Genomic DNA, 21,511 nt, shown 5'->3' on the forward strand with positions numbered 1-21,511 from the left:
ATAACTCCTCAGCCAATCCTTGGGCGATGTCACTCCCCTGCTATCCCACATTGCGAACTATCCCACATTATATGGTTGGTTCAAACGCACGGGGAGCCTCCAGCAGCTACTTGTTTCAGACTTATAGTGGGATGGGCTGGCGTCATTAGTTTGATTATCCAGTCTTAAATATTGTGGGATTAAAATATTGTGAGATAACAAGAGGAGCGAACCAGGAACATTCTGCCCATGCGTTAATCCCCGAAGAGACAGAGAGAGAGACCCTTTAAAACCATGGCCTGGGATATCTTTTTCTCCTTCTTTATTTTTTATTTCCTAACATCCAGCCTGAGGAAGAGTTCTGGGGGACTCAAAAGCTTGCACATTCTTTTGTCATTTTAGCTGGTACTAATAAAGATTGTGGATTGTTCTTGGGTTTTCATGGCTTTGGTCAGTAGAACAATATAGGCCAAGAATAGGCTATTATGCTTTTCAGGCTTTTAATGATTGTACCTCTCTCAACTGGAATACAAAACTGCCAGAATCTTTACAGGGCAAAAGCAGAATTTTATGCACCCACCTTCTCTTTTCAAGAGGCTGGTGAGAATAAGGGGAAAGATTAACCCTTGGCATTATGACTGTAGAGACACACTGCAGAGTAGCACATTATTTCTTTGCATAATTTACAGTGCAAATCTATGCAGAATTACTCCAGTCTAAGCCTAACTCTCTTTAGGATTGCACCATAAATCATAAAAGGATCTGGTTTGAGAGGAAGTTGCAGGAATGAGCCCGTAATGCTCCACTCTGAAAAATAGCAAGCATTTCATTCTGGAGGAACTCTCATTCTTTTTGAGAACCATGACCGTTAAACATATGTGCCTAGCACACTATAAATCTTGCTGATCACGATCAATTCAATAGTCAAGAATTCCTCCAGGAAAACTTCGGAAAGACCATTCTCAAATGTGCCATTCTATGCCACTGTTGTGGTGCTATAGAATTTATATTGGATTCTAATTTTTAAAAAGATTTAAAAATATAGAAAAGTTATTTTTTCTGGTTTGGGCAATGTTGCATTGTTTCTGACATATGCAGAATAATCTATTTTAGAACTATTTGTAAAAGTAAAATACGTGTTCCAAACTTGTCCTCCTAAACCACTTCTGTAATACTTCGTGTTTTATAATCATCTCCTTTTTTGGAATAACACATGCTATGTCACATGTGTGTCTGATCTCTCCCCTAATCCCATCCCAGACTTGTATTAACAGTATGTATTGCAGTCTGAAACAAATACTGTGGCTCAAAAGCTGAACAAATTCTTATCTGAGAAGGACCTTATCTGCACATTGTGCAGGGGGTTTGACTTGATGGCCCTGGTGGTCCCTTCCAACTCTATGATTCTATGACCAACATTGATTGACATGGGCCATGATCAGCCTGCTTTGTTTTTAGTATGCTCACTGTATTTGGGAGCGTGGAAAGTCTGTGTGAAAATGTTGAAAATTTGTAGTTACAAAGTATCAGCAGTTGCCTCCAGACAGAGAAGTCTTATATATAACTTAAATACCAGGGCGGAATTAGCCTTAAATATTGCTGCATTACTTATGACAAGAAGCATATTAGTTTTGCAGAGGTATAAAGAGGTGTGCGTAGAAGAAAGCTGAAAATGTTCATCCTTTTAACGGCACTCAGGCACAAGTGAAACTTGATTTTCTTTTACACAAAAGATGGGCACTGCAAAATATTGTCAGTATCATTAGCACATTTTTCTTAGACATGTGGGAGGACGTTTTGGAGAACATTGATTGATAGGGTCACCATGAGTCGGAAGCAACATGACACTAAAATGCCGTAAGAATGTTTTGTGAAAGTCTCTTTAGGTGCGCATTGAGTGCCTCTTCAGTATGAAGGGTTAGGCTTATTTTATATCTTATTTTATAGCGGAACATCCTGATAGGTGACATAACCAGAGGCTGTTGTGGCTGTGCCGGCACAACCTTTTTCCTGGTTTTGTGCCAACCTATATTTGATGAGTGCTTTTCTTCTTATCATCTCAGTTCCTGGACCTGAAAAGCACAGAATGGAAACTTCTTCATGTTTTTCCTCTGCTCTTTGTTTTCAAGGGGCCTTAGTGCTTGCTGGGCAGACATCTAATTAATTGCTGGCGTTTAGATTCCCAAATGGAGAGTGGCCATTTCTTTTCTTTTTGTGTACCTGAGTTGCATCTGTATATCTCTTTTATGCCCATCACCATGTAGCCCTAGGAGCTTCTGCATTGTCCTCAAAAATATCTTCTTCTCTCTCTCTTGCATGCCTTGTTTTTTAAAAGTGTGTTTGGCACTGAACATCTAGACCAATGAAGAATTTTGGGGAATTTGAAAGCTTCCTCACTCCTCCTCCTTTTGAAACTTTGATTTCTCCTAATTTTTAAAAAGTATTATATTACAGCTGTTCATGGACAATACTGTTTGTAGGCTAAGGACACTTCCACACATACAAATAAAGAAGACATGATTTCCACTGGTTCCTTCTCCACATTGTACATCCCATTACCCCATCCCATGATATTTCTCAAGGTCCCCTCAGATGTCACTTTTCAAGGGGCAGAGGAGATTGTTCTGGAAACTGGTTGGTGACAGTGATCTTTCTTGAGAGCAGAATTGTCTGGACCCAGGCCCAAGGACTGAGATTCAGCCCACCGTTACAAAGATTTGTTTGTTTATTTTAAACATAAGTTTGTGGGGTTTATTCTGGAACCACTAAATAGGTTACCTCAAAATGAAGATTATTTCTGCTTCTGTATGAGTAACATTTCTCTGTGTTGGGTTTCAGAAGCTGCTATTCTCCCTGGGAGGTTCTTTCCTGTATTATGCTGATCACTTCAAACTGTACAGTGGATTCTGTGCAAACCACATAAAAGTCCAGAAAGTTCTTGAAAGAGGTAATTGCCTTGGTGATGTAATCCATGCATATGACTGATTTTATTCAGCAAAACAGTAATTTTGCATGGTGAGAACATTCTGAAAATGATTTTTTTGCTTTAGCTTTGCAGTCTGCCCTGTAATAAAATATTGACACTTAGGAAATAAGATAGGGTTTTGTAGTGGTTATAATAGGCTATGCATGCACCAGCATCACTCATATTTCTTTTGATTTTGGTTGACCCTGTTTGTTTCTGGAGCTGATCTTCCTGTGTTTCATGTGTGCACGTTTGAAAACAAAGTAGTGAATTTGTCCAGACAGCTGTTGACCATCAGTCTTTTTAATAACAAACAAAAACACATACAGGAGTAATTTCACTCATTGGCAGATGTGGCCTGAAAGAGTTTGCTGCCAAAGCTACTTCTGCATAGATTATCACATGAATAGAACCTGAATAGTCAGTGTGGCATAGGAGTCAGTATCAGACTAGGACTGGGCAGATTTGCTGTGCCTTTGCCATGAGTCTTGCTGAATGACCTTGGGGCCAGTATGTTTCTCTGGGCGAAACCTGCCGTTCAAGGGTGAAAGCCACTGTATGTTTCTAACAGTACCCAAATATAGAATTTTATTTTCAAAAGTCAGAATGAAACCTTGCCTTTAGGGGAACTAACAGGCAGATTCAAAGGGATCCCCTTTCCCAAGTGGCTTTGCGACTGCAAATCAGGGGAGCTAGTTACCATCTAGGAACCCCGTGGCGCAGAGTGGTAAGCTGCAGCACTGCAGTCCAAGCTCTGCTCATGACCTGAGTTCGATCCCAATGGAAGTTGGTTTCAGGTAGCCGGCTCAAGGTTGTCTCAGCCGTCTATCCTTCCGAGGTCGGTAAAATGAGTACCCAGCTTGCTGGGGGTAAAGGGAAGATGACTGGGGAAGGCACTGGCAAACCACCCCGTAAACAAAGTCTGCCTAGTAAACGTAGGGTGTGATGATAATTCACAGTGGGTAGCCGTGTTAGTCTGTCTGCCCTCATATAGATTCTAGGAACATCATCTCTGGACCCACCAATGTCAGCCATACTATCTCAAGTTCATACTCCTGCTCATCATCACGCCTGCTATTCACATTTACATACTGTTAACATTTACATACTAATGCTTGTCTGAATTCACTCTCCTCTACTTAAAGACAGATGGATTCACATTCTAGCTGTATCTGAAGAAGTGAGCTGTGGCTCACGAAAGCTCATACCCTACCAGAAAATATTTTTGGTAGTCTTTAAGGTGCTACTGGGCTCTTGCCCTTTTCTATTACTGTAGGGATGTGATGTCACCCCGTGGGTCAGGAATGATCTGGTGCTTGCACAGGGGACCTTTACCTTTTTTTATAGCTACCATCTGGCATTTATCAGTTGTAAAAAGTACAATGCGGCCCGAGAAAAATTGATTACTAAATATATTCAGAAATGGAGACTTATTGAAAAACAGGAACTTGTAGTTAAACTACTAGTAGGCACCAACCCAAACACGACTCTGGCAGTTGCAAAATGTATGTCTATGGCATTAAATGATATTTCTAAATTTTAAACTGTACAATTTTAACAATGTTTTATGAAAGCTGTAAATGTAATTCATATATTTGAGCTTGTATGTTTAATTATTATGTTGTTTAATACTGTACCTTTTCCCTATGCTCACGACTGATTGGTGTATGAGCATTAAATAAACGAACTTCGAACACCATGTTAAGCCACCCTGAGCTCCATGGAGGAAGGGTGGGATAAAATGTGTTAGACTGCCAATAGGCAAACTAATATTTGGGGTAATACTCCACTTCAGGGGCAAATCCTAGTACCCCACTCTTAATGTGATGCTGACTGCATCAGTGATCTGCAGTTTGTACTGGGCATAACCATTGACGGTCAACTGGTGCGGATGCATATAGAGAAACTGAAGCCTTTGCTGTAAACCTGTGTTGTTTCTGAAAACAGCAATTTTTATGCTGACATGCTAATGCTGGAGTATTGTAGCCTAAGTAACATAGAGCAAACTGTAGATGGAAATATTTTTTTTCCTCTGATCTACTCAGATTTGGTCTATTCCAAATAATAATAATCATCATCTAGATTTTTTTAAAATGCTGCTTACTATTTGGTAATTCCAATAAAAATAGGATCATACCAAATATCAATGGCAGATGATGCACAATGAAATCATCCTAGTGAATTTATCAATCCATAAATGTCTACTATGTAGGATGAAAACTAATGTGGTAGGAGTAATAAAGGATATGCGGTACAGTAAATGGTGATGATTTGCTTTGTATACTGGTGCTGATTGCTTTAATCATGTAACCAAAAACCTCTGAAGCCTGCCAATTATTAATTGCTTTCCATTGTAAACAAAACACGGTATAGTGCCCCAGGTAATTTATATCATATTGAGCAGTTATACATAGTATGACCTAGAATGTATGGGAGAGGTTTGCACGGTTCCTTTCTGGAAACTAATGTCTTCATTTCCCCCCTCCCTTTAGCTAAAACAGATAAAGCCTTTAAGGCGTTTTTGGATGCTCGCAATCCTGCAAAGCAGCATTCTTCCACACTGGAGTCCTTCCTCATCAAGCCAGTTCAGAGAGTGCTGAAGTACCCACTGCTCCTGAAAGAGCTGGTGTCTCTGACGGACACTGAGAGCGAGGAACATTACCACCTCACAGGTACTTTCCAAGAACTCGCAATTTTTGCAAACGTTCAAAATATTCATCAGTTCTTGTAGGTTATCCGTGCTGTGTGACCGTGGTCTTGGTATTTTCTTTCCTGACGTTTGTGGCAGGCATCTTCAGAGGAGTAACACTGAAGGACAGTGTCTCTCAGTGTCAAAGTGTGTTGGAAGAGTAATATATATAGTCAGAAGGGGGTTGGGTTTGAGCTGAGTCATTGTCCTGCAAAAGAATCAAAGGTAATGTGCTAGAACTGATGAACTCTGACCGTGAAAGCCTTCGACAATAGTTCAAAATATTGATTAAAAGAGTCACACATTGAGCACTTTGAAGGTGATTTTTTTTTCTGTGGGCGCAAACGACTGTGAACACACCTTATATTGAATCAGACGCTTGGCCCATCAAGGTCAGTTTTGGCTGCTCAGACTGACAGAGTCTTTCCAGGGTCTTAAGTAAAGGTCTTCCGTATAACCTACTACCTGATCATTTTAACTGGAGATGCTGGGGATTGAACCTGGGACCTTCTGCATTTCAAGGAGATGCTCTACCACTGAGCCATTGCTCCTCCTGTGGTTTCCCATGTGACTTGGGCATATTTAACTGCTCAGAACTCTTCTTTGGGATGCTTTTGTTTATCTGGTTAAGGCTGCCATAACCATCCAGGGAGTCCTCTCTGGCAAACAAGTTCCTGTACGGTTAGGAGCCCGATTGTAGTTTGCGTTGAGTATCGTCTGATCTACTTCAAATACCCTTTCCCCCTGTAGTTATTAACTTATTTGTTTCCTGCATTTCCTAAGGTAATGAGTTCCAAGCTTTTAAGCAGATTCTTTGTACACTTGTACACCGACATTTTCTTTGTACACTTTGTACACCTTGTACACTTTGTACACTTGTACACTAAATCACTGAATTCTTTTGAACACTGCAGAGGCACTGAAAGCAATGGAAAAAGTGGCCAGCCACATCAATGAAATGCAGAAAATTTATGAAGATTATGGTGCAGTGTTTGACCAACTGGTGGCAGATCAGAATGGAATTGAGAAGGAGGTAAGGGGACAGTTTAATGCCTGCAAGTAATTCAGTTCTTTGGCCTCTGTCCTGATGGAGTAATGAAGCCATTTTCAACTTGTGCAACCAGACTCCTTCTGGGTAGCTTCTAGTATTGGCAGCTAGTAGAAACTAGAAGCTTCAACGGGAAAATGGCATTCACTGACAACTTCTTGAGCCATTTGGATTGCTGCTTATTTTATGTATTAATACGTAGTTGAAACTAATGGTGCTGCTTACCCCACTGTCATTCCAAGCCAGCATCATAACAATGCAACAAAGCAGATAGCTATGGCTTTAAGCTAATATTCTTAGGGACAGATCACTTGTTTCAAAGGCCAGGTTCTGTAGTGAAAGATTACTAGGTGCATAAAGATTAAGGTAGTCCCCTGTGCAAGCACTGGGTCATTACTGACGCATGGGGTGACGTTGCATCCCCAACATTTACTATGCAGACTATGTTTACAGAGTGGTTTGTCATGCCTTCCCCAAGCTGGGTACTCATTTTACCAACCTCGTAAGGATGGAATGCTGAGTCAACCTTGAGCCATCTACCTGAAACTGACTTCCGTCGGGATCAAGCTCAGGTTGTGAGTGAAGCTTTTGACTGCAGTACTATAGCTTACCACTCTGCACCACGGAACTCACTACTAGGTACATAGGATGTCTGAAATCCCTTATGTGTGTTTGGACCAGGCTTATGGCATATTAGAAGGAACACAAAATAATGCTCTGGAGACTAAGATGCAGAAAGAGATGGTTAAAATTATTTCAGCTGTTTATCGTTGAAAGCTTTATCTTGACAAATGTCCCTACAATAACTGAAGGTCTCACTTCTGTTGCTTAGATTGCCTTCTCTTTGGATAAACACTTAAGACATCTTTTCTATTTTACAATGAACACAGGTTACAGAGCTCTCAATGGGAGAACTTCTTATGCACTCTACTGTTTCGTGGCTGAATCCATTCCCATCCCTAGGAAAAATGAGAAAGGATTTGGAACTCACAGTGTTTGGTGAGTGACCTGAACTAAACTATCTTCACTAGGAAGCAAGGATATAATGGTTGCCAGTAAGCCTTCTGCTCTGAAGAAGGAAGTGGCTCTAAATAATGTCAAATCTTTTCCTTGAGCTCTGAAACCTCTTTGTATACAATGTGTTGGATTCAAAGTCTTGTAAGAGGAGCTGCTTTCATTGAATTGATATTCCCCCTCCCTGCTCCATCTGCATCCACTGTGCTTTGACCTCTGGGAGTTACAGGGACCCCGGGAGAAATGCTAGGTGTGACATGGAAGTCTGTGTGTGTGTGTGGTGACTGGGGCAGGTGAAAATCCTGCTCCTCTGCTGCTGGAAGTGATTTTGTACCAATGGGAAATGAGCCATGGATCCAACCCATTATCTTAGTGAATGTTATAAGGTAGGCAGGTATTATCTACATATTAAAAAAGAAGGGAAGTTGTGTGTGTGTGTGTGTGTTAAGTGCCGTCAAGTCGCTTCCGACTCATGGCGACCCTATGAATGAAAGTCCTCCAAAAAGTCCTATCTTTGACAGCCTTTCTCAGATCTTGCAAACTGAAGGCTGTGGCTTCCTTTATTGAGTCAATCCATCTCTTGTTGGGTCTTCCTGCTGCCCTCAACTTTTCCTAGCATAACTGTCTTTTCCAGTGACTCTTGTCGTCTCATGATGTGACCAAAATACGATAGCCTCAGTTTAGTCATTTTAGCTTCTTGGGTCAGTTCAAGCTTGATTTGATCTATAACCCACTGATTTGTTTTTTTGGCAGTCCACGGGTCTAGAAACTTCACTAGCAGGGCACAGAAGGCAACAGTGTTCCTGTGTTTGTCTCCGGAATAATGCAGTCTGCACGGCTTGCTCCATCTCTGTGTGTGTGTTAAGTGCCGTCAAGTCTCTTCCGACTCATAGCGACCCTATGAATGAAAGTCCTCCAAAATGTCCTAACTTTGACAGCCTTGCTCACATCTTGCAAATTGAAGGCTGTGGCTTCCTTTATTGAGTCAATCCACCTCTTGTTGGGTCTTCCTCTTTTCCTGCTGCCCTCAACTTTTCCTAGCATGACTGTCTTTTCCAGTGACTCTTGTCGTCTCATGATGTGACCAAAATACGATAGCCTCAGTTTATTTATTTTAGCTTCTAGGGTCAGTTAGTACAGAGTAATAGTATGAGGCTCATCTGATGTGATGTGAGAGTTGGAACAGGGATTTTCTTTGTCACAGCTCAAGCCATTAATCCTCATAGCTCAGCTCGCACCCCTCTCAGCGGTAACTTGCTGAATGATCTGCTTCCTGCTCACAACTGTTTAATGTTGGCAAGATGTCAGCATGCATATTTTCCATGCAGTTGTGCAGGTCTACATGGTGAGCATCTAACAAGCATGTACACACTTGGAGTTGTTATCCTGGGAAAGTTTTATTTTTAACATAGTCACGTCAAGAGACAAGAGTTACTGGAAAAGACAGTCATGCTAGGAAAAGTTGAGGGCAGCAAGAAAAGAGGAAGACCCAACAAGAGATGGATTGTCACAATAAAGGAAGCCACAGCCTTCAATTTGCAAGATCTGAGCAAGGCTGTCAAAGATAGGACTTTTTGGAGGACTTTCATTCATAGGGTCGCCATGAGTCGGAAGCGACTTGAAGGCACTTAACACACACACACACACACACACACTATTTTAGGTCTGTAACATTTCACTAGTTTACAGGTTGTCTGCTGCATTCCCAAATGGAAGCTGTAAGCATGCAAACTGCTGTGCTGTCTGTACATATAGTCTTTGGTGTTGCATCTCTGTGTTGTAAGTTATTCTTGATAAGGGACCAAATAGTATTTGTATATATCACAGGTTGTAATTATTGAGGTATGTTCCAACTGGCACTCTTGTTGCAGTTCATTTCACCTCATTTAATTTTTGAAGCTCATTATCCCGGAACAAGTACTTGCATGTTTCTGGTCATACATGCTTGTTCCTGCTGGAACTGCAAGTTCAGAGAGTTTCTTAATGAACACTGGATTTGCAGTTGCAAAGGTCTGCACTCTCTGTATCCTCAATACATTTAATCCAGTTTACTGGGAGGTGGAGATGGTGGGGACATGGAAAGAAATTGGAGCTTAGATGTGAAGCAACTAGTTGTGGCTTTTGTAGAAAAAATGAACAGAGAGAAAGGTAAATGGATGAATTGGCATAATGGTCCATGTTTACTCCAAAAACAAAAGGGGCCCCTTAATGGAGGGGGAGCTGGGTCAAAGCTCAGATGAGACTATCCAGGCCAATCTTTCAAAGCTTGTCCTATAAAGACATTCTTGATTTTGCTCACCTACATATTGTAGCAGTCTCTGACATGATCATGGTATCTTGTGAACATGTGCAGAATTAATTCCATATAGAGCTTAAACACATCATACACATACAGAGGTTTGTGTAATGTATAATGAAAGTCTGTGTCATGCTGACAGGCTAGCTCAAGGTTAGCTCTAATCAAAGCTAACTATTAAAGTTACTCTGGCTTGCCCTTGAAGGGGCAGCGTAAAAGTCATCTTTCTGACTTAGCTGCCAGATGTCGGAATCTTAACTGGCCTTTTCAAGGTCTTAAGTTATCTTAATGTACTAAGAGTGCATTAATAGTTGGAAGTGTGCTTAAAATATAGCCTAAAGGCATTATAGTTCTCTCAACGATGAGAGTAATATGCTTCCTTGCTCTACTGTAATCTTGCCAGAATACAAACCTGCTAACTAATGTAAACAAAACACTTTGCAAAGTGACAATGTCAGCTAAAATTGTGTTCTGTTAGTTATATAGTTAAACGTTGTGCTACAGGTTTCTAAGTAGTCTCATTTAATGTGTATAGTCCTAACGAAGAGGATGGTATAGAAATTAAATATGTAACTTGATCATGTAACTCAGAAATAAGGGTTTATACTTTAGGCACAGAGGACTGAAAGGGAAGGATGTCCATATTTGGACAACAAGATATCAGAAGACAGGAGAAGAAGCCACTAAGCTCCTGGTTTTGGATAAAAAAGGGAAATAAAAGTACCCTTTCGAGGGCTAAGGAAGAGGAGAAAGGAACAATCTTCACTCTTAATGGGTCTAGAAATAGTATAAATACCAGCCACAGTCCAGCTTGCATTTTAGAGTTCTATGGCTGGCAGACTGCAGCTGTCTGGTGTAGGACCTCCATCTCAAAAGGCTTGAGATGTAAAACATTGAAACTCTGATCCTTGCGTGGACAGAAGTTCTCAGATATCTTGAAATATCAAGATCTGGATATTTCAACATATCTTACTTACAGTCTTCTTGTGAGACTGCTCTATTCCTAGAAGAGGATAGAGACCCTTAGATTTCCTATTCTTTGGCTTACCAATGCTAAGAAGCATCCTGAACACAGGGATAATAGCTAGACCTCTGAGATTGTGTCAGAATGTCCTCTACTTAACAGAGGGACTTCTGAACCTCCTCAGAGCAAGAGACCAGAGAAGGGAAAGGAGACTCTCTGTACTCTGTGAGATATGCACAATGCACATACACAGATTGGCACAGCAAGGTATAGTGTGTCTTCTGTACAGATATGTTATGATGTTTTGAATGATTTAAGTTAGGATGCTTCTAACCAAATCTTTCTCCAAAGAATTAACCATATTTTGACAGGATTTCTGTAACCTTATATTCTGAATGAAGGTGCATTGCACTAAGGATACTTTATGAGTATATTCTGACTAAGATACTCCTTTATGGAGGCATAGAGAATGTGAATGATTACTTGCTACATAAACATGTTTAAGACTAATGATGTCTATCCTTATATGATATTTTAAGGCTTTGCAACCAAAAAGCATATATTGTATAATGTAAATAAATGTGTTTTTTATATATACTTCTACTCTTGTCCATTATTATAAATTTATTGGCGTGTTCAAGAGATGTCCTAGAAGCAATAACAAGTTTCTAGGAACCGTTGATTCCGGTCTAGTGGTGTCTCGCTGAATAAGATAACTCCATTTCTCAGTAAATGGTACATTCTAAGAGTGTAGGCACTTAACGGCCCGAACCGCGACAATATCCAGGCATGGAATCCAAACAGATCCTTCTAGTATAAGATTGCTAGGAGCAGCTGGTAGAAGAGATGCTGGCAGACTGCACCTTTGTCCTCTGCAGTGGATGCAAATGAGACCCCCTCGTTGCTAAGAGAGAGTTACTGAATGCCCAGCAGGTCCTCAGCCTGCTCCTTTCAGTCTGAGCCAGTGACAAGCCTGCAGCCGACCTCTGGGGCGGGCCTCAGGGAGCTGCTTAAGAGCTGACTGCTGACATCCAGTGCTGGGCCCAGTTGCCCCCCAATCATCCTTGCTTTCCCCTGCCCCCCCCTTCCACCCAGGCACAAATGGCCCCTCTGCCCATGGCCGGGAACTTGCCTTCTAGCATGAGATTGCACTCCTTACGTAAACATCAGTAGTAGATCATGCATCCTGATCATTTATTTTACCTGCTCTCAGTTCAAATAAATAAAATGTCAACTGATGCTTTAACAGAGCATAGGATTAAAAAAAGTAAAATATTTGCTTCCCAGCATAAAGAATTTTTCTCTTTATCTCTCTTAGTGTTCAAAAGAGCTGTCATACTAGTATATAAAGAGAACTGCAAACTGAAAAAGAAGTTGGTAAGTTATTTTGGCTGATTTTTTAATGCTCCCATTTATTTCTTATCTTTATATCCTACTTTTCTAACAATCCTCTCCCAAAGTGGTTTACATCAATAGAGAGGCCCTGCCCCTTAGCCTTACAGTTTAAAAAGGCAAGACACACCACAGAATAGCAGTACTGTGGAAAGGCAGAGGAAGAAGATCTGTTTGATGCTTAGAATCTATATAAATAATTTGGCCAGATTGCGCTTCCCTTGCATGGCATTCTTGCTTGCGAGGAAGTAGTGGAATGATCTGGTGGCCAGTGACAAAAACCATTGTCCTTTCCCCTCACATTGTGGTCTCGGCAACTGGCAGGTGAGGGAAGAGTTTTTTTCTGGCTGGGAGGGTGGAAGCAAGTACCCCGTCTCTCTGTTCGCCGGCTGAAGTCCAGGTCAGGGTGATCTTGGGGGACAGTAGGTGTGAAATCACACACACAATTGCTCTGAGCTATGAAACTATTTCGTGTTTGGCAGCAACATCTGTGATCGCAATGGTTGGAGGAGAAGTGCCTCTTCCATTGTGGAAGTTGCTGCAAGCCAGTAACCACAATTTCTAGGCTAGCATTGGTACATGAGACTACTGAGAATGGGAAGAAGGTCGTACCAGGACCCTGGCTAGTTTTGTGTGATTCCCTGTTGCATTTAGTGCAATATTATAACATCCGTGTTAAATTAATGAGCATATTAATATTAAACATTAAGTTTTGGCAAACAAAATGGTTAGACTGGCAAGATGACTCAATCCTCAGTCAGGACGCACGCTCTACTTAGAATAACTCCATGAAGAACTTAAGGCTGTCTCTCCCTTGTTACATGGTGGTCCCAAAGCCAAACACTAGCCACATATGATATTGTCTGCAAAAACAAGGTAGTTATGAAGAATGCAGTAGGCCACAATACATGACTGGTGGAAGTTGTAACATTTTAATATTTCATTTCCTTGCGAAGTATTTATAATCTTTATTTCACCAGCACCAAAACATCGTTTTTACAGGTTGACATTTATATGGTAAAGAATACATTGTATATGAGGACTGTTAATATGCCACTTAGATCAACATATCCATCACAAACACATTCATTTGGAAGATCTGTTGGTTTCAATGGGACCTCACTTAAAAGAAAAGAAATAAATCTGTTAGAACGACTCTACCTTTTTAAAAAAGATAACCTATCTAAAATTAACTTATTGCTTTTCCTTTTCTTCATAAGCCAACTAATGTCCGTACTACACATAATCATGGTGACTTGGATTCATTCAAATTTCGCTGGCTGATTCCTTTATCTGCTCTTCAAGTCAGACTGGGGAATACAGCAGGTAACTCTTATGAAACTATAGATCTGTGATTCTTAAATTAAGTAACTAAGGTAAGTTAATAGTGAAAGTTTGTCAGCACTTACTGCTGTCCAACATTTTCCTAACCTCTACATGTTGGAAGAATTGAAGGGGGGTTAAAAAGCATTAACTGGGTAACACATTAATCACAGATTTAAAATACAGGTTTTAATGGCAGCTGTGAAAACACACCAGTGTCTCTGGTGTAGATGTAAACAATTTAAGTGAATCTCTAGATCAGGAAATACGCTTAATGCTCTCTGTATTTAGTCAAATGAACTTCTAAATAGCCTCAAAAGATCAAGTAGACAGGAAGTTTTTAATTGGATAAAAGCAAACTAACCAATTGATTAAGAGATTTGCATTTGTTGACAACCTTAATTTCACATTAGGCTGGCAAAGAGTTGCTATTGTAGCGGTACTATTAAATGCCCTCAGAATATATATGACAGGGATTTAAGCTTTTTTCTAGTATACCATCTTATTTTTCCCATCCATGGAATGTGAAGGAATTTCTGCCAACATTATACAGGTTGAGTATTCTTTATCCGGGCTGCTTGGGACCAGAAGTGGTCCGTATTTTGGATCTTTCCGTATATTGGAATTTTTGCATATACATATTGAGATATCTTGGGAATGGGACCCAAATTCATTTATGTTTTATATACGCTTTATACACATAGCCCGAATGTAATTTTAAACAATATTTTTAATAATTTTGTGTACATTGAACCATCAGAAAGCAAAGGTGTAACCATCTCACCAGAATACTAGTATCAGCTGTTAAAAAAGAGCAACAGCAAACAAACCTAACAATGGCAGGCTTTCATTCTCCATCTGTGATGCTGTGTAGACTGTATTTAATTTTTTTAGGTGAGAGGATCAGTCCGGATATGGGATGTCTGGATAAGGGATACTCTACCTGTACTTCAGCTTGTATCTGAGGATATATACTGTGAGCAATAGAAAGAAAGGAAATGAGCAATGAGGGGGAATATTCCTGAAAGATTAATTGCTAACAATAGAGATAATGGATAATTTAAGAGTAGGTCATGGAGGCTGCTACTTAATCACAAAACCGCCATGAAGATCATGTTCTGTTTATTTGAGCATTTATAATCCACCTATCCCTTCTGTAAAGAGAGCCAATTGCCAGTGTTCTATGAAAAGTACTTTGCTAGATTTTGAAGAAATCATGAAACATTTACAACAGCAACTTTTGGTCTATGTGCAGGAACAGAAAACAACTGCATCTGGGAAATGATTCATACTAAATCAGAATTAGAAGGAAGACCTGAAACAACCTTTCAGCTGTGTAGCAGGTATACTAGTGCTGATAATGGGACTTTTCCCCTGGATGGATAATTTGTTAATATCCAAAGTTCAGGTTATTATGATGAAACGTATCTTATGGAAATTTTACTTGTCTATCCAGCGTGGTGTAGTGGTTCAGATGTTGGACTAGGACCTGGGAAACCCAGGTTCAAATCCTCACTCATGCCATAGAAGCTTGCTGGGTGACCTTGGGCCAGTCACACACAGCCCTGACCCTGGCTAGTATTTGGATGGGAGATCTCCAAGGAATACCAGGGTCGTGACACGGAGGCAGGCAATGGCAAACCACCTCCAAACTTCTCTTGCCTTGAAAACCCTACAGGGTTGGCCATAAGTCAGCTGTGACTTGACGGCAAAAATAAATAAAACCATTGACAGCTGAGAGAACCTACTATTTGCTCAAAAGAACAAAGCCTTTATGTTGATTTTGTTGTTTTTTTCTTTATCAACTTCAACTCTAAAGAACCTGCATGGTTTAAAATATCATATTGTTTCCTCACATCTGCAGCGACTGTGAAAGCAAGACCAATATAGTCAAAGTGATTCGTTCAATACTAAGAGAGAATTTCAGGCGCCAAATAAAATGTGACTTGCCTTTGGAGAAAACGTGTAAGGGTCGGCTGCTTCTGCATAAGAATCGAATTCCTGTTTCAGCAAAACTGGGTAAGACAGAAATTTTTTTTCAACACACCATTTGAATAATATCCCAAACTGCTCAGATATACTTCAAAATATGATTGGCTGCACCCAATGGAAGGTGCTAGATATATACGTTTAAGTCCAGTTCTCATTGCTCTTAGATCTGTGAAATCAAGACTAATAAAATTTATTCCAGCATAAATCGTACTTCCAGCTATACCAGAAAGGTTGCATGATGCTGTCTTTCTGCTGGTTGGGAAGCTGGAGTAAAGTTTTTCAGTGACATCATTGTTTTGGTGACGTCACTTATTTTATAACAGTTCCATTGCATCAGATACAATCTAGCCTGGGATATAGGCAAGCAGAATGGAAAGTTAGTTCAAAAAGAGTGAATTTTGTTGCTGTTTAGGGTCCCCAGGCTACCTTACGCCCTCTGTATGAGAGGATACAGGGATACATACTCCCCAGCTGGCTGGTGGTTCAAGTTACAACTTGGCAGTTCATTACAGAGGAGGAGGATTTCCCACGTTTTTACATCAGGCTATATCTTGATTTTGGTGTATGTAAGCTTTCACATTTTATTTAAAAAAATTATTCACAAATGATTCAAAGAGCCAATCAATATCAAGACCAATCACTAGTAAGTAATTCATTCAGCAGCTTTTGTCCCAGAGTTGCCACAGAAGTAGTATGTTAAGTGGAATGGCTGGTTGCAGGGTGCTGCTGCAGGGATGGTCTGCCATTCCTGGAAGGAAGGAAGAACATCACAGTCAGTACCGTTTAAGTGCATGGTTGCCAACTAGCTAGCAGTCCGCACTGGCTTAAAGCCGTCCATGTCAGGCAACAGCTTCACCCTTATGCAGTGCTGACTGGCCTTCTAGGCCTTATGGACAAGGGTGGGCATTTTCTTGCAGTGGCAGCTGGCTCTGCTTTACCAACCACTGCTGCTGCTGCTGTTCCTCACAGCATAGGAGCCATGCCCTGGCAGTTACATTGACCAAACAGGATGCTTCCCCCATCTCTGTGCTGCTGGCATACATGTTCTTCTAAACTCCCCATGTCAAGCAACCAAGTTTGAAATTTGTGAAGTGTGGCCTTTATGAAAAGTCCTGCCTGAGTCCTGTGTGAAGATGGCTTAAGCGTGCCTGAGTTCAACCCAACTAGTTAAATTGTGGAACTCCCTGCCCCAGGATGTGGTGATGGCTGCCAACTTGGAAGACTTTAAGAGGGGAGTGGACATACATGTTCATGGAGGATAGGGCTATCCATGGCTACTACTCAAAATGAATACTAGTCATGAAGCATACCTATTCTCTCTAGTATCAAAGAAGCATGTCCATTACATTAGGTGCTGTGGAACTGATGCAGTTGTCTTGTATGTGGCCTTTCTAGAGGCACCTGGTTTGGTTGGCCACTGTGTGAACAGACTGCTGGACTTGATGGGCCTTAGTCTGGTCCAGCATGGCTTTTATTATGTTCTTATGACTGCGACAGCCTGTTAAGGTCATTATTACCGACACTTCTAATGGGGAGAGTATAATTGAATTGTAAGACTTTTGTTATTTGTCATCGTTTATAAAAATTCTTATATTGGACTGAAGTTACTTAATTATTTGATGTTGGGCAGCTTCCTCAAGATCCTTGAAGCTTCTGAAGAACTCTCCCAGTAATGAATGGAGTGCTGAGGCTGGCAAAGGCAATTCACTGGATTCCGATGAATGCAGCCTCAGCAGCAGTACTCAGAGTAGCAGCTGCCACACTACAGACAGCATCCTGGAGTCAAAAAATTCATCTCCTGTGAAACACCTGCAGAACTGTGCATCTGATTTTTCAAACAGCCCTGTCAAGGAGTCTGACATTCTAAGTGACGATGAAGATGACTACCAGCATGTTCTGAAGAAAAGCAGCCCCACAAAGGACATAGAAATCCAATTCAAGCGCCTGAAAATTTCTGCAAATGCCAGTGAACTCACTGGGGAAATGCATCCTCTTGAGAGAGATGATGGGCATGGGGCAGGAGAACATCCTAAGCTAGTGCGTGCCCACTTTTGTCCCATTAAACGGAAGGTGAACAGTACTAGACGTGACAGAGGAACTTTGCTGACCATGCAAGAGCATCATCAGTCACTTGACAGTCATCCTGATACTTCAAGTTTTGATCTTAATTCAGTTTTAGAAAGGGAATTTAGTGTACAAAGCTTAACTTCAGTAGTTAATGAAGACTGCTTTTATGAAACTGTGGACAGGCAGGGAAAGTCCTAATTTACCGAGGCAGATTTTTCCTCCCACAAGATTTCAAAACAGATGATTGTTACAATCTGAGAAGCTACCAACTTTTCAGCTTGATGCACTACTGTGTTTCTCCACAGAAGTAGTTGTAAAGGCTTAAGTTATTTTAATTTATTGTGGAAAAAAATTAGTTTAAACCACCCAGAATTTGTTAACTAAGTTCTGTTTTACATAAAATTAGGTAGCTTTTAAAAATTACAGGAAGAGTTATGGGGGAAAATGATCTACAATTTTGATAAGGGTCCAAACAGCTTTAATGATTTGGGCATTTAATTTGGGCATTTAATTTCCACAGTTTTAATTTTTGCTTTATTTAAAGCAGTCAGGTTTTTAATTGAGCTTAAAAATAAAAAGCCTGCATTATGATGCGAGGTGGTGTTTATACTTCATTTTATATATATATATATGTAAATACAAAAAAATCTGTACTGTAATCTTATTTTATTGTATTTTTTATTTTCTCTACAAGCCTGTACAGTAAAATGTTCAATTCAGTAGGATGTGTTTTGCCTTTTTCTCTGGAGTACGGAGTTCAACATATAGACAATCAATCTTCTGCTCACTTTATCCTAGTTTATGCTGTCAAAGGTAGGTAGGGTGCTCCAGTGTCGGGAGGAGTGAAAAATATGTATTTGCGCTGTAATCCTGATGCTCATCTTCTGTCACCCTCCAAATCATTTCCAATATGCTTCGCTCCAGGAAGATATGAGAATATGCACACTGGCTGAAATAATTCACTCCATCGGTAGAAACTAGGGTTACCCACATTTTGCTCAGGTAACATTTAAAAGTTAGCTAAAACGAACTGTCATCCTCAGTCCTTTTCAAGTTGCTTTTCTTGCTCCTATTCTCTCTCAGTTCCTCCCGGAAGTTGTAAGCAAACAGCTTTGGGTCTTCATCACACATTTTCCTATATACATTACAAAGGTTTTTAAAGTGAAACATAGAAAGTTGAGTTGGGCGCAGAGTTGGATCAACGTCGGCTAACATGAGCATCTGTTCAGCTTTTTTCAAACGTTCAGCTTCGGGAAACAAGATCCTGAAAGGAAGCAGCAGAAATGATTAAGAAAAGGGGACTGTACAAATTACCAACTCATTTCATTATTGTGATTTTTAATTTATCTGATCCACTACCACGCATGGCAACTAATCGCTGCCAAATGACTATATTATGATACGACTGGTTTCATTGTATGTTGTGCAGTTAGCCCACTTCAGGCAAAACATTCATACTTCTCACCAACTTCTTCAAGTAAAAAATGTGATCTAACTTCATATTGGAAAAGGGTAAAGACTAATACAGCTTTTCCCCCTCAAGAGGAACTGATGTTTAATACACTCGAATAATGTGTGTACGTGAGTTGGGGGTGGATTAATATCAAAGCAAAAAACTGCACACTAATGCTTACTGGTTTAGGCAATGATCAATGGTCTTGCATTTAGCCCAGCCATTCACACAGCTAGGGTAAGAATAACAGCCACCTGAACACACCAAAGCACAATATCAAACAATACAAAGAGGCTGGTATTAAGACATCAGAATTACATGTGCCACCTATGGTATGTTGTTCTAACTCTGGAGCTTGATCTTTTGCTTTTTAGAAATATTTTTTAAAAGAGATCCCACTTTTTCCCCTGATTGGGACCCAAATTGGCTTATCACAACATTCTGCCCTTCTCTACAGTATCCGCACAACAATCCTGTGAGGAAAATTAGTTCAAGAGAATGTGATAGTACCAAGGTAACATTGGTTATGCCCACATGCATAACTTACTCCTGATTTTCTCAGCAGTCGATCCGCAAGCATTTAAATCGGCTTGGGAAAATTGTTCCATGCAAATGCCCTTTCCTCTGAAGCCCTTCTGCTGTGGAGTCAGCATATTTCTTCCGCACATGACCAAATAAGCAGGAATGTCCCAGCAAGGGAGCTGGGCGTCACCGGTGGTGTCACAGCCACCACCCCCCTTTTATTTTTTGCATATGGAATCTAGTGCTACTTTGCAGAAATGCTACAGATATTTCCACTTCCCCAAAAGAGTTGTCACTGGCGATTCTCTATTTACTGATTGGATGATCAGCACACATGTGGAATGGTGAGAAGAGAACACCTCATCAAAATGGCTCCCAACCCTGTATTAACTGGAGCTATTTTAAATAATACGTGAAGCAACACTACTTCCAATAAGTCGTACCAATTAACAGAGGCAGGCTCCCTACAGAGCAGCCAGCACAAGCGACTCTTCCCCACACACACCATTTTTTTTTAAAGGACAAACTTAGCAATGGAATGCTGAGGGGAGGGCAAACACACACATGGAAGTGTCGGGAAACACAGCAGTGAAGACAATGGCTGGTGAGCCGGCATTAATTGGTGCCATTTTAAATAATATGTGAAGGATCGGCGTCTCTCCCCCCCCCCTGAAGATGTGTGATTTCTTTTCCTTTAAAAAATGGCAATACAATATCGCTAGAGCATTGAAGTCTTAGCATGTTCTCTTAATTCCAGGTTTCATTTTTTTAAAGTTAAGTCTCTAGCCAGTTCCCTTGCGGAGATATGCCTTTTTTCTTATATCTTATATATAAAAAGACCTAGTTTTTAAAAATGAAAGCTGGTATTTCTGAGAATTTGCTGAAACTACTGCTTTAGCAATTAATCAATATTTTACTGCCTTGAAAAAAAAACTGAACAGAAAACGATGCAACCATGAAACTGACCAGATCTCATGGGAGATTGTGAAAAAATGCCTGGCGATGTACTTCTGGTCAGTTTCAGGGTCACATCACTTTCTGGTCAGTTACATAGCAGCGAGGCAGACCAGAAGGGCCTTGTTGCGTGCAGGTAGATTCCTCAGCGTTCAATCGCTAATCTTGCACATTAAATTTTTTTAAAGGAGCAAGGAAGCCCCAGGTAGAGGGGAGGGGGGCATGGAATCAATTGGGGAGGTTGGATTGTGGGCATGGGTGGGACTCAATGGGCGGTGCAAAAAAATCCCAAACAGAGCATTTTGCACGTTAAGTGACGCCGACTCAGAATCTGCTTGAGGAAAAACCTCATGGTAAAAGTCCTCATAAAAAGAGCCAGAGAAACCTGAAGAAAAATCAAAGCTACTTCTTTTGGTGGCAAAACGTGCAGAAAAAAAGTCGCAGTAGTTTGGGATCAAAATTGACAAAAAACATGTGCGGAATAGGCCCTAGTGGGCTTCCAGAGCAGGGATTTGAACTGGGTTGCCCTAAGTGCTAGCCAAATACCACTATGCCACACTGGCCTTCACGCCTGAGCCATGGTGTCATTTTTCACAAGCATCAGTTGCTGCAGTCAAGTAAACATGCATGTGTGGGTACCCTTTAAGTAGTATTTGCCTCAACATTAATGTTACAAACAGATATTCTATATTGGTGAGAGAATTCCTACCGTACTCCATGATGACAGTATTTTCTTCTGAATTGAAAAACACTTTGAACAACTTTCTCCACCAGCTTAAAGGGCTGTTCTATCTTTGGTTGCACCAATGGTGTAAAATGAATGATAGTCACATCCACCTATGAATAGAAAAAA

The 21,511-nt window shown here is 40.6% G+C and overlaps 2 protein-coding genes across 2 annotated transcripts in view; one reads left to right on the forward strand and one right to left on the reverse strand.

Annotated features, from left to right (window-relative positions):
- TIAM2 (TIAM Rac1 associated GEF 2) overlaps positions 1 to 17,962 on the forward strand; it is a 138,255-nt gene extending 120,293 nt beyond the window's left edge. The window contains exons 17-25 of the mRNA XM_056853270.1: positions 2,818 to 2,926; positions 5,437 to 5,616; positions 6,548 to 6,666; positions 7,572 to 7,680; positions 12,274 to 12,332; positions 13,568 to 13,673; positions 14,926 to 15,013; positions 15,535 to 15,689; positions 17,293 to 17,962. Of these exons, the coding sequence (XP_056709248.1) occupies positions 2,818 to 2,926; positions 5,437 to 5,616; positions 6,548 to 6,666; positions 7,572 to 7,680; positions 12,274 to 12,332; positions 13,568 to 13,673; positions 14,926 to 15,013; positions 15,535 to 15,689; positions 17,293 to 17,927 (1,560 nt within the window). The 3' untranslated portion in view covers positions 17,928 to 17,962. The remainder of the gene's footprint in view (positions 1 to 2,817; positions 2,927 to 5,436; positions 5,617 to 6,547; positions 6,667 to 7,571; positions 7,681 to 12,273; positions 12,333 to 13,567; positions 13,674 to 14,925; positions 15,014 to 15,534; positions 15,690 to 17,292) is intronic.
- A 787-nt stretch (positions 17,963 to 18,749) lies between these two features.
- Positions 18,750 to 21,511, reverse strand: part of TFB1M (transcription factor B1, mitochondrial) — a 40,743-nt gene continuing 37,981 nt past the window's right edge. The window contains exons 6-7 of the mRNA XM_056853269.1: positions 21,368 to 21,495; positions 18,750 to 18,993 (exon numbers count right to left, since the gene is read on the reverse strand). Coding sequence (XP_056709247.1) covers positions 18,750 to 18,993; positions 21,368 to 21,495 — 372 coding nt within the window. The remainder of the gene's footprint in view (positions 18,994 to 21,367; positions 21,496 to 21,511) is intronic.

This window comes from Euleptes europaea, chromosome 7, assembly GCF_029931775.1.
Source record: "Euleptes europaea isolate rEulEur1 chromosome 7, rEulEur1.hap1, whole genome shotgun sequence".
Taxonomy (NCBI): domain Eukaryota; kingdom Metazoa; phylum Chordata; class Lepidosauria; order Squamata; family Sphaerodactylidae; genus Euleptes; species Euleptes europaea.